The sequence below is a fragment of the Lissotriton helveticus genome, chromosome 12 (genome assembly GCF_964261635.1).
Source record: "Lissotriton helveticus chromosome 12, aLisHel1.1, whole genome shotgun sequence".
In the NCBI taxonomy this organism is placed as follows: Eukaryota; Metazoa; Chordata; class Amphibia; order Caudata; family Salamandridae; genus Lissotriton; species Lissotriton helveticus.
The window spans coordinates 245,519,212-245,531,939 of NC_136073.1; the positions used below are offsets into that span (position 1 = coordinate 245,519,212).

Consider the following 12,728-nt stretch of genomic DNA (forward strand, 5'->3'; position numbering starts at 1 on the left):
GACTGATGTGGAAAACTTGGGCCCTGAAAGGGGAAAACCCTGTCCATTGAAATCCATTCACAGAGTGGGGAGGATGAGAGGGTTGGTAAGGAATATGCAGTTACATAGAGTCTCTACCAGATAAGGCGTTACCGAAGGTAGGTAACTTGTTTCTGATAGAACTTCAAGCCTCAGATTCCTTACCTTTGAAAGTTACCCAAGCAATACCTATGCGGCATTGGGTCTGCGGACCAATTCTTGCTGCCTGGCGGATGTCAAGGAACTGCACTCCACGAGCAAATGCAGTAGTTACTGCTGCATTAGCTCTGGTTGAATGAGCACGCAAACCGTCAAGGGGTTGTTTTTTAGCCAGTGTGTAGCAGATTTTAATACAGAGTATGAGTCATTGTGCAGTGGTCCTTTTCTGTACAGACTATCCCTTCTTAGCTCCGACATACCCCACGAAGAGTTGGTAATTGTTGGAGCTGATACTCTTCAGGTAGCGGTTCCCTAAACTTTTTTGCTTTTTCCACCTGGGTTTTGCGGATTCTCTTGTGGAGGCTCTGGGATCTGAGCACTTTTCCACTGTAAATGCAGTGGGAAAGGGCAAGTGCTCTTCCTACCTGTGTTGGGAGTGGCACACGATGTTCTGAAACATCAGACGCTCTGCCATCGCAGACCAGTGTGCACACTGGCATCTATTGTGATGAAAGTCATTAGCTACCTGCCATTGCAGGCTGCTGTATGGGTGCACCTACGGTGCCAGTGATTGCGTGTGCTGCCTGCCATCGCAGGCCTGTGTGTGCGCACTAACACCTGTATTAGTTAAACCTGTGTCCAGCCTGCCGTTGCAGACTCTGGCGGGAACACTTGCACCCATGGTGGTGCGGAATATGTGTCCATCGTACCATTGCAGGTCTGTGTGTGCACTAGCGGGCATGCGCCAGGTAGGGAGGAATACTTGTGTGTGTTTTCAGTACCTATGAGGCTTGCTCTTCCCGTAGGTTAACATAGGGATGTGGCTGACATTTCTTCGGGCTGCAATAGTTGATTACAGTGGAGCAGCTTCATGATGTTTCCTAACCATGGATTTGCCATGTTAAACTATTTCCAGTGGTAAAGGAGGTTTCAGCATAACTAGCTTAGAAATGCCACTTATAGAATATTAAGATTTCTATGCTCTGTACTGCAGGGACTCTGACACTCATAAGTGTCTAGTTGGTGGTGAGAAAACTCACCAGTTGTGGGACCCCGAATAGCCTATTTCATCAATCATGCCACATCTCTCATATGCATCACACCGACTGCATGCTAATTACATGTGGTGTCCGATTTACACAGAGCGACCCTCGCAGGTGGTGGTGTACCCATAGTAGTGCCTTGTTCTACCTCATGTGGTGTTGCTGAACTTTGAGCTGTGTGTGTGACTGGACTGGTCTGGTGCAAGCTGTATCATCGTGCACCGGACGTTGTGCCTCATTTAAAGGGAGGTATGGAATTTGCATCTCTTTGTGTTTGAAACCTAAAGTGCCTGGTGCAAATCATACCAATGCGCACCGGATGCTATGCCCGGATTGTCGGAGCACAACTCTGATCAATGTTTACCAGTAGGGGTCCTCTTCCTACTGGGAGGCTCTCCTGTGTTACTCTCCATCCATTGGTTGTTCCCCTTTTAACCTCATCGTGGTGGACCAACTGTCCTCTCCAAACCTAGTCCCTCCCAGAAGACATCTGATGCCAGTAATTAACTGGGTTAAAGCAACATGTCCGAGACAGTTCGGAAGCGGGTCAAGAGACTGCATAACTATTGTGTTTTGAGACCTGTGGGTGAAATTCCAGAGTGACTGCTAACCCCCCATGATTATATCTTCCTCCTAATTTAATAAAAACTTGCTACATATTCCCACCTGCTTCCCGAGTACCCAGACTAAGTGTGACTTTGGCTGCGCGTGGCCTAGTATCTAGGAGGAGGGGATAAATATCTTTTAATGGGGGTGTAGGACAATCTGGGTGAACTAGAGGGAGGCTGGTGTTATGAAGTCGGCATGGTGTTATCTATTGACTTGCTAGGTACCAGTAGCACCACATTAAGGTGCAGAGTGTGTATGTGTGCTAGAGCATTCTGTGGGGACTGGGCTAGTACCTGTTGCACCGTGTAGCGGAGTGAGTGTGAGTGGGAGTAATCATCTGCGGACCACCTGTGATTCACAACACTGGCAGTGATGCTTTATATTTTGATTTCATGCCAAAAGCACAATACATTTGACCTTGGGTTTACCCGTGTGGTTCTAGCCCGCGGCACTGCTAAAAATTGTTCTAGTTTCTTGTATGTACATATCATCTATATGATTGTGACCCGGGGTATATCCTATAACTGTGTGGGATTGTATTATCAGGATTGCTAGGGTGAGCCTGGGGTGGAGAGTGTGACACACCACATATGGGTGCTCTCTCTCTATTGGGGGGGGGGGGAGGGGGGGTTAAATTAGGATTTGTCCACAGTGTGCATACTATTGATATCATATCAATACAAGTGGGCCTAGTACTTTTAGTAACATTTTCAAATGTGTTTTATGCCCAAAGGTATATGGTGTAATGATTGAATATGTGTGTTGAATGCAAACCTTATTTACATACATCCTCTGTGAAGTCTCTTCTGTGATGCTCAGTGTATTTAGCGTGAGTGACTGCTGTGCCTTTGCTTTACACATTTCCTCTGAGATTAGCCTGACTGCTCAGTGCCAAGCTACTCAAGGGTGAGCACAGGTTATACAGTGAATGTAATCACCTTCCCTTGACAGGAACAGTAGGTTCTGCCTGGCAGGGACCATCCCTTCAGTTAACCAGAAAGTGCCAGTTCCACCAGTCTTCGGCTTTTCCACCTCCCAGCTGCCCAGCCCTCCCCCTTATGCTACTCAATGGTCTCCGCAGTGCGGATCACACTCAGCGCCACGGACGCTGGTCCCCAGACCATTCACCCCTATGACGCCACCACCCTCCATTCCCCAAAACCGGACACCCGACTACCTGCCGCCGGGCATCACCGAATGACACCCAGGGCCCTTTTCCGAAACTTCAGCTACACCTTCGCCTGCCACCGCACATCAGCCCCACCCACTGCACGACCGACAAATACTGGACCTGACTGCCTCCGCTGTATCCTGCTCAACACATGCTCCCTCCGCAAACACGCCATGGAGATCTGGGACCTACTCGACTAAGTCTACCCAGACAACGCCTTACTCACAGAAACATGGTTGAACTTAACATCTGTCCAGGTCATCACCACTGCCATCCCGGACTGCTACATTTACATTTACATTTACTGCATCAATAAACCGGGTAGAGGCATCACCATTGTACACAAAAGCACCCACCGCCCGCATGGAAGATCTTGCGACCAACATGGAGTACCGCCACTTTGAGGTTCAGAACAACCAGAACACCACCTTTCCAGGCATTCACATCTACCGGGCACGTCCACCCATCAATGACTCCATCATTGACTTCATCGCACCTCGCGCTCTCGCCTTCTCAGATCTCATCTCAGACTACATCCTCCTCGGCGACCTCACCTTTCCCCTCAACAACCCCAACTTCAACACATTGTTCCAGCTGGAAAACCTCACCACCACCAGACTCAAACAACGGGTCACCTCCCCAACCCACTCAGCAGGACACAAGAGCGACCCCATTTTCCCCACCAGCGAAGACATTACATTCAGCCACACCTCCGAGCTGCTTTGGACTAACCACTTCCGAACCCACTTTGCTTTCACCAAACCCACCGTACACCACCACGCCCACTGATACCCCCGCAGAAGCTGGAACAAGGTCACCGAAGAACAGCTCACGACCTCCCTCAGCAAAACCCCACCTCCGACTTCCAAGGATGCTAATACTTTTCAGCACGTAACCTTTACCACTGGATCTCCAACTGCACAGAAACAAAAGCTTCCCTCAAAGCGCCAGGCAAGCCACACTCCAAAGAAGCCAGATGGTTCTCTCCCGCCCTTCAGGAGTCTAGACGCACCTCTAGACGGCTCGGGAAGAGATGGAGAACAGCAAGACCCAAGAAGACTGCTCAGCCTTCAAAACTGCTGTCACTGCACATCACCACCTCATTAGAATAACAAAGGAAGCAGCCCTGCAAGAAAGGAATAATGCATATGCACTCAATAGCAAAGAACTGCTCGCCAGGGTCAAAGAATTTGCCAAACCCAGCACAGAGACAGCAGACATCCTACCCTCGCAAGAACTCTGCTCAACCTCAGCACCTTCTCCAACCACAAGATTAAGGAGATCTACAACAGCTTCAACAGACTCTCTCACCCCACTCACAACCCCAACATCCGACGACATCGGACCCGAGCAGACCCTGTTCAGCTAAACTCCCCTAATCACGGACGACACCCTCACCATCGGACCCTGCCTGCACATCTTCAAAGCCAGCACCTCCATCGCCCCCAAATTCTGGCAAACCATCAACTCCACCACATTCCCGAAGACAGAAACACGCAGAGATCAACTCCTTGCTAAAGAAACCCCCTGTCGACCCGAAGAACCTCAAGAATTTCAGACACATCTCTCTGCTGTCCTTCCCAGCTAAGGTCATCGAGAATGCAATCAACGTCCAACTCTCAGAGTTTATCGAAGTGAACCGTATCCTGGACCTCTCTCAACCCCGCTTAGGAAGCAACCAAGACTCCACAATCCAAACATCCGTGACAAAGCAGTGGAATGGGTCAGCTCCTTTCTCACCGGCCGAACACAGAGAGTCTCACTACCTCTGTTCTACTCTGGACCCACAGAGATCAGCTGTGGAGTGCCTCAGAGCTACTCCCTGAGCCCTACACTCTTCAACATCTACATGGCCCCGCTCGCAGCCATCGTGAGGAACCATGGACTGAGCATGGTCTTCAATGTCTACGACGCACAGCTGATCGGCTCCCTCACCAATTAACCCACAGTCACCAAGAACAACTTCCAATATGGGATGAAGGCTATCACCACCTGGATGAAGGACAGCTGCCTCAAGCTAAACTCAGACAAGACCCAAGTCTTCATCCGGGGCTCCACCCCCTCCACCTGGAAGACTACTGGTGGCCTGCAGATATTGGATCTCCCCCACACCAACAGACCATGCAAGAAGTTTCAGCATCATCTTGGATTCCTCGGTCACCATGAACCGCTAGATCAATGCTGTCTCATCATCCTCCTTCCACACGCTACGTCTGCTCTGAAAGATCTTCAAGTGGATCCCCACTGAGTCCAAAAAGATAGTCACTCATCTGCAGCAGACTCTACTACGGCAACGCACTCTATGCGCGCATCACCCAGAAACTCATCAAGAAACTGCAAAATATTCAGAACGCCTCTGTCAGACTCATCCTCAATATCCCCCACCACAGCCACATCACCAGCCATGTGAGAGACCTTTACTGGCTCCCATTCAACAAAAGAATCACCTTCAAGCTCTTCACACACACCTACAAAAGCTCTGCACAACACAGGACCTGTATATCTCAACCACTGTCTCTCATTCTACGCAGCCACCAGAGACCTCCGTTCCACCCATCTGGCCACCTTCCCAGGTATTCGCAAGACCACAGCTGCAGCAAAGACCTGGAACACCCTGCCTGTCCACCTCAGGGAATCACCCTCAAGCCCCAAAACAGTCTCCTTTTTCTTCATATTCAAATATCAGAGCACCTTTCAAAAATGCAAGATCATGGTGTGTGTTGCACAAAAATCTAATTTACTAAGGTGGAACACTTCTGCATTTTAAAGAAATAGCTTTTTAATGTTTATTTTACAGACGCTATCCTATTTTCATATGTTGTTTGTTGCAGGATTTAAATGTTAACTATTTTCAGGTCTGGCTCGTACATGGGCTCTTAAAACACAACCAGACCTTTGAGGTTGGCTCTCCCTATTAATTTGTTTGCTCACCCACCTCTAACTTAAACTGCCGGGACATTTTCACTTAGACCTCCTGGCATAAGTTCCAAATTCCACGCAAAGGAGTCGAGCACCTATGCAGAGGTATTGTACTGTAGGACAGGATTTATAAAGCAGTAAGTACTCCTATATGGAACACTTAAGTGCTTACCTACATATATCCCATGCTACACCATAAAGAGTATGTGGTAGAAAGGATTTTGTTTTTATTTTGATCCTATGTGTGAAGTGTTTCCATATCATGCGTGATGACCACCAACGAGCGGTTATCGTGTTATGGGATGCAGAACGTAGCAGTGTGTTGGATGATGAAGAGGGACACATGCGCAGGTTTATGGTTTTCAGTGTGCTCGTAGCTTTGAGCTCTGCAGGTCCCTTTATGGTATTTCATTTGATGTAGACTGCTTAGCTGGTTGAAGCACTGGGTTGTCCAATCTGAGATTGTGTGTATAGTTGTGATCCTATGCTAGCATGAATGGAGGGAGGTAGAAGTGGAGAGATCTGTTGAGATGGACATTATTATCTCATAGCGGAGCGCTCGAAGGTGCGTTCATCCAGAGTAAAATGATACCTTCCTTGTGTGGGTGGGCCAAAGGCCTGCGACTGGGAATGGCCAAAAACGTAAGGATTGAGGGGATAGCGCAGCAAACTCTGAGCACTAGATTTAAAAAATATAAATGTTTTAGGCAATTCTGCATTGGACACCCACACAAGTGATGTTTCATTTTTATCGGGAGACCAAGGGGATTGGTGTGTGGTAGGACATTTGTGCCGTCACGGTAATCCCACACAGAAATGTGAGTAAAATGTGATTTCATGTCAGCTAATGTTAATGTTAAATGAACTTGTACCGCGCACAGCTGCCCCAGCCAAGGGGCGTCCCGGCGCTTGCTGTAAGAAGTGCGTCAGTAAAGAGTGATAGTTCTGTCACAGTGAGGTCGTTGAACATTAGCAGAAAAGGTGGGTTTTTATCGCTCTCCGGAAAGGTAGAAGTTCTTCAATTTTTCGAATATGGATAGGGAGTCAACCTAAATTTGAGGTTTGCAGGGGATTCTAGGTAGGAAAATGTTGGCGGATCCACGTAAGCCATATCTCCTTGGACTCCCCCGGGTGTCTAGTTTTCAGAAATGTGTGGGTTTTATAGGTTTCCCTAGATGGCCGCTGAGCCCGGGACCAAAAACGCAGGTGACCCCCTTGAAAAACCAGGTTGTTTTGTGATAGATGGGCACCTGTGTTTTTGGTCCCAGGCTTGCAGACATCTTGGGAAACCTAAAAAATCCAGACATGTCTGAAAACTAGACACTCATGGGAGTCCAGGGAGGTGTGGCTTGCGTTGATCCCCCAAAATCTTCCTTCCCAGAATCCGCTGCAAACCTCAAATTTAGCTAATAAGTCACATTTTCCTCTAATATCTGTGTGGGAAAGTTGTGAGATCACTTCACGGCACACATTTCCTACCACTCACTGTTCCCATCATTGTCCCTATAAAATGATACCTTACTTGTGTGGATGGGCAAAGTGCTTATGACATAGAAGGGACAAAAACACGAAGAGATTGGGGGGCCAAAGCAGATTCTAAAGGGCAGTTTGTTTATATGTTTTTAGGCTGACGCTACTTTGGGCACCCACACAAGTGAGGTATAATTTTTCTCGGGAGACCAAGGGGCATGCTGGGTGCTGGGAAAAGTGTGCCTGCGTGGTGATCCTACAGCTTACCCAAACAGATATGTGAGGAAAGTGTGACTTTGTAAGTAAATTTGAGGTTTGCAGGGGATTCTGGGTAAGAAAACTGCCAGCCTAGAGTTAGTACACGCACACCACCAGCCAAGCACCATCCACGCACACTGCCAGCCAAGTGTCATCCACACACACTGCCAGCCACGCACCATCCACATACACCACCAGCCAAATGCCATCCCTGCACACAGTCAGAAAAACAATATCCACGCACTCCGCCAGTTCAGTGCCACCCATGTATTCCGGCAGCCAAGCACCATCCCCGCACACTGTCAACAAAGCAGGCCGGACTGGGAACAGCAATCATCCCGGACAGATTGCTGCTAGACCAGCCGGGGGCAGGGGTTGCATGTTAGTAAAAAGCACCGCTCCCGCTTTTGTTACTGGGGCCCGATATTGCATTACTGCTGCAAAGCCAGCCCTACTCCTACGTGTACAAACACAACATAATCACTGGTACCTAGTGGGTTTTCTGCCCCAGGGGATAGATCAGGGCCTATTGTCAACATTTGCCTCCCGGGGAAGGCAGAAAGACTCTGGCAATTATTTTGCAGGGTGGGGGATTTTGCATGCCGATTTTTGGGCATCCCACACCCCAATATACATAAAGGAAAATTCCTGGTGCTTAATGTGCTTTCTGCATCCCTGGGGGCAGATCCGGGGATATTGCCCCCTCTGCCTCCTGGGGGGTTGGGGGCAGAAACACTGTGGATTTTTGCAGAGAGGGTCGGGTTATTGGCAGGCCCATCTCTGGCAACCCCCACCCCTAAATGTGCTTTAAAAAGAAATCTCTGGTGCCTAGTGTGCTTTCACCCCCAGTGGGGGACAGAAAGACTGAATATGCCACAAGGAATATGGGGGAGCTAAGGCCCATGTCCAAGGGGATGCTGCCCCTCTCACTCATTTCAGTTTTGGTTTCACTGATATGTAGTCAGTGGAACATGCGCGCTGATCGTCATTTCAGTGAAACAAACTGAATAGCCTCGGGAGCTGGGAAAGCTCTTCGCCAGCTCCTGAGGCTGTTTACGGGTAAAGGAAATCCCTTTGGTGCCAGCGCCATAGGGATTTCTTGTGCCATGTTGTCAGATGCGCTGGAGCCATCCGACACACATGAGCACTTTTGTGACGGATGGCTCCCGGCCTCCGCATGCAAAGGGTTAAATAAAGGATCAATGAACAAGCAAAAACTACAACCAATAAACATGCACAAAATGCATGGTAAACATGTGTTGTAGAACCAACGAAAAGATGAAAAAAACGATTAGAAATGCGTGCAGACAGGATGAGACAAACAAATCAAGCACGCTCTAAATACATGCAGCCAGGGAAAGATAACACATTTTAAACAGTAAATGGTCTGCAGTCTTAACCAAATGAAAAAAATTCCACTCACCAAAGAGGAAGGGAATGAGTCATTTGGCCAAGGGAAACTGCTAAAAGCTCCAAAGAAGGGGAACAGGCTACAACCAATAGAAACAGCGAAAAGGTAAAGTGGCACGCACACAGACCAATAAGAAGTAAAGGCGGGATGTAAGTCCCTTTTAAGTTATGTTGAATACAACAGGTTTCACTAGCGATGTATTTCTCAAATGTAATGAACGTCTTTCTTGTGGTTATTCAGTTCTTCTCTTCTGATTCATTCTGTTGAAGTGTTGTTCAACAGAATGAATCAGAAGAGAAGACAATTTTACCATGTTTTAGGGACTGTTCACAAGCAATTTATCATTGTTAGCAATGGTAAGGTGCACAGAGTCCTAAAGCACAGAAAAACTAATTCAGCACAACAGGAGGAATGAAGGCAAAAAGTAACCCTGGGCGTAGTAGGCGTAGTGGGGCTACGCGAAGTGGGCAAGAAACTACGTCCACCTACGCACTTCGCGTAGCCCCACTACGCGCCACCCACCTCCCTCCCGCCCTCCCTAAATACGATCCGCCTCCCTCCCGCCCTCCCTAAATATTAAGTAACATTTTAAAAAAGAATAAAAACCACTTACCTTGTCCGCTGCGTGTCCGGGGCTCGCTCTCGTAATCGCGCCGCCATCTTGGATACTAATGCGCATGCGCGGCCGCCCGCGCATGCGCATTTCTCGTGAGAAATGCGCGGGCGCCGCGCATGCGCATTAGTGTCCGAGACGGCGGCGCGATTACGAGAGCGAGCCCCGGAGACGCAGCCGACAAGGTAATTGGTTTTTATTCTTTTTAAAAATGTTATTTAAGTATTTAGGGAGGGCGGGAGGGAGGCGTAGTGTTGCCTGCTATGCCTACTTTGCAAATGGCGAAGTAGGCAACACTACGCCCACTCCGTGGGCGTAGTGAAGTACTACGCCCAGGGTTAGCAAAAAGTTACGGGGAAGACCACCCTAAGGCTGGCAGGCCTAACACAGAGCTTGGTGGTTTGTACTGAGAAAGCAGTCCCTCATATGGATTTTTATTTAAGGTCAAACACCCATGTCTTGTGCAAGATTCTAATAAACCAGAAAACACATTTCTAAATAACCTTGAAGGGCTAAAGCAGGGTTTCTCTTTAGAAGACAGTAAAATTGTGATTCTGGGATGAATGAGCAGCTCTAAGAACATCTGCCAGAAAGTGAGTGTGTGTGGCAGATGTTGGGTGTTCATGAGCCAGTCTAGCCCTGAACTGATTTCAAACAAATATGTATTTCTCTTTCAGAGTTCCGACAGGATTAGAAGATGTCTCCAAATACCCGGATTTGGTGGCAGAGTTGTTGAGGAGAGGCTGGACTGAACTGGAAGTGAAAGCTGCTCTTGCGGAGAACCTTTTGAGAGTTTTTGAAACGGTGGAGGAGGTGAGTGATAAAAATGCTTCACTTCTGTATCTCGACAACTGTACAGCCACAGCCCCTTCAGAACCTCAGTGTTAGGAGTAAACTTTTAACGGACGTTCACTAGTACCCAAGGAAAGTGCTAGGTGCAAGTAACCTCAAATGTACTTGGATTCTTAGACAAAGGGCAGATTACTGGAGAACTAGACAGGCCATGCAGTTGCCATCCCAACATTTTATTTATTTAGATTTTTTTTCTCTTGAAAACGGTTGTGCTATCTTGACAAATTAGATGGACCACTAGTTAACCTACAGAGATGGGCTACCCCTGCCTACTCATTGTCCTGTGCGTAGATTAAAAAAATACATTAGAAAAATAATTTAACCAAACAGTACAAAAATACATTAAAAAAAACAGCTGTCAGATTCTTCATGTAAGATAATTGCTTTAAAATTCCTTACCCATTATACTTGTGTGGATAGTGTTTAAGCCATATATTTGCAGATAGATACTATGTAAAAAACATATGTAGCTTAAAATAGCAACATGCAGCCTCAGTAAAGCATTTCAGAGTAAGTTCCCTTAGACCTGCATGTGACAGAAATCTAATTTACATAGTCAAACTATGGAAGACAGTTCGGAGGGGAGAATACCCACAAACTGAATGGAGAACTAGTCAGTTACATGAAAAATATACATTACTAGGTCATTTATTACTGAGAGAGCGCAAACTGACCTAAATGTATGAGTACATCACACTTACCTGTAGTAAGCACAAATCATGAGGAGAAATGCCATGAGTGCTAATAGTATCTGTAATTATATTCTGAATGTATAGCTAATATAGAGATTTAAGTAGAAGTGGAACTAATACAGAAATGTGTGACACTATATGATTTTAGTAGATGTGATTATTTCTGAATCCATGTCGTGTAGCTGTTAAAATGTAAGATGGTATGTGGTTAAACGCAGAATGTGGTAGGCCTCAGGGCCAGAGCTAGAAGGGAAGGTGTTTCTTTTCACGACATGGATTGTATTAATGTTTTGGTCATTGCATTAAATGGGCCATGATTTTTAGAGATGTTTACTGAATAATAGAATAAGAGTATTAACATGCTTTAATTAATGAAGAAGTTGAATGCTATAATCATGATGAGAAATATTGTAGGCCTGAAATGTTTTAACATTGATTTACACGTACATGTCTGGGCCAAGAAATGTTGCAAGCCTTTTTGGAAGTCTATGAGAGTTGGGTTCTTGGCTGCAGATGTCTGTCTGCAAGGAAAGGGGGGATCCAATTATAAATGAATGAATAGAGGTCTGTTCAGTAGACAGCCCAGACATGGAGGAGGGTTCTGGAATGTTTAAGGGGTATCAGCGGGCCGGAGAAGAGTCTGAGAAGCAAGGTCAACTCTAACGTATGAGGCCCAATACAAAGCATCATGGAAAAAGCCAGAAGCTACACCACGTGAGGGGCGTCTCGCAAGGGGCGTCTCAAATGTTGTTGACTGTTTTGTATTAGGGACAGCACCCCTGGGGGGAGTTAGAGCAGATACCTGAGGACCCTTTAGAGAGCGGATGGGTAGGCAGAGAGGGGTCATGACTGGAGAACTATAGGTTTTCACCAAGAGACTTAGAGTGAGTGACTTCCCTTGGGGGTCATTCACTGCTGACACCTTTGTTAGGTTGGGACTTGGTTAAGTAGGGATACCATCTAGAGCAGGGTAGGGACAGCCTAACCTGTGCGTTTTCCTCCAACCTAAATGAAGGAGAGATATGCGTCAATGCTGATAGCTTTATTATTCTTAGAACTTGTGTTAGTGATTTCCGTTGCTCGTCTGAGGGCTTTCCGAGAGCACATGTATGTAATTGGACCTGTGTATCTCGTGAATCTCATTCTGAGATGCCTGTATTTGCAACTTATCATATCTTTACAATAAACTTTTGAAAGCTAGAAGTTGTTTGTGATCTTTGGGAGCAGAGTCCTTTATTGGGTGAACTAACTTGGAAATGGATGTACTGTCTTCCTCAAAGACAGGCAACAAAGGTTCAGTCGACCAGATCGAGGTTTAGATCAATAGATATAAGGTATCGATCAAAATCTCGCCCTTTCAGTTGGTAGCTATAGAGGATGGTTGCCTTCTTGAGGACGGTGACCTAGGCCAGGTTAGCTTACCCCAAGGCCCCTAGAGATCGAGGATCGGAAGAACCGCCCGCTGAAGAAGATCCGGATGACGTGAGACAGAAAAAGCAGCAGTATCGGTCGA

At 47.0% G+C, this 12,728-nt stretch overlaps 1 protein-coding gene across 1 annotated transcript in view; it reads left to right on the forward strand.

Moving 5' to 3' along the window:
- The window catches only part of DPEP1 (dipeptidase 1), a 200,534-nt gene that overhangs the window by 169,923 nt on the left and 17,883 nt on the right, over positions 1-12,728 (forward strand). Inside the window, exon 9 of the mRNA XM_078670801.1 lies at positions 10,349-10,484. Coding sequence (XP_078526927.1) covers positions 10,349-10,484 — 136 coding nt within the window. The remainder of the gene's footprint in view (positions 1-10,348; positions 10,485-12,728) is intronic.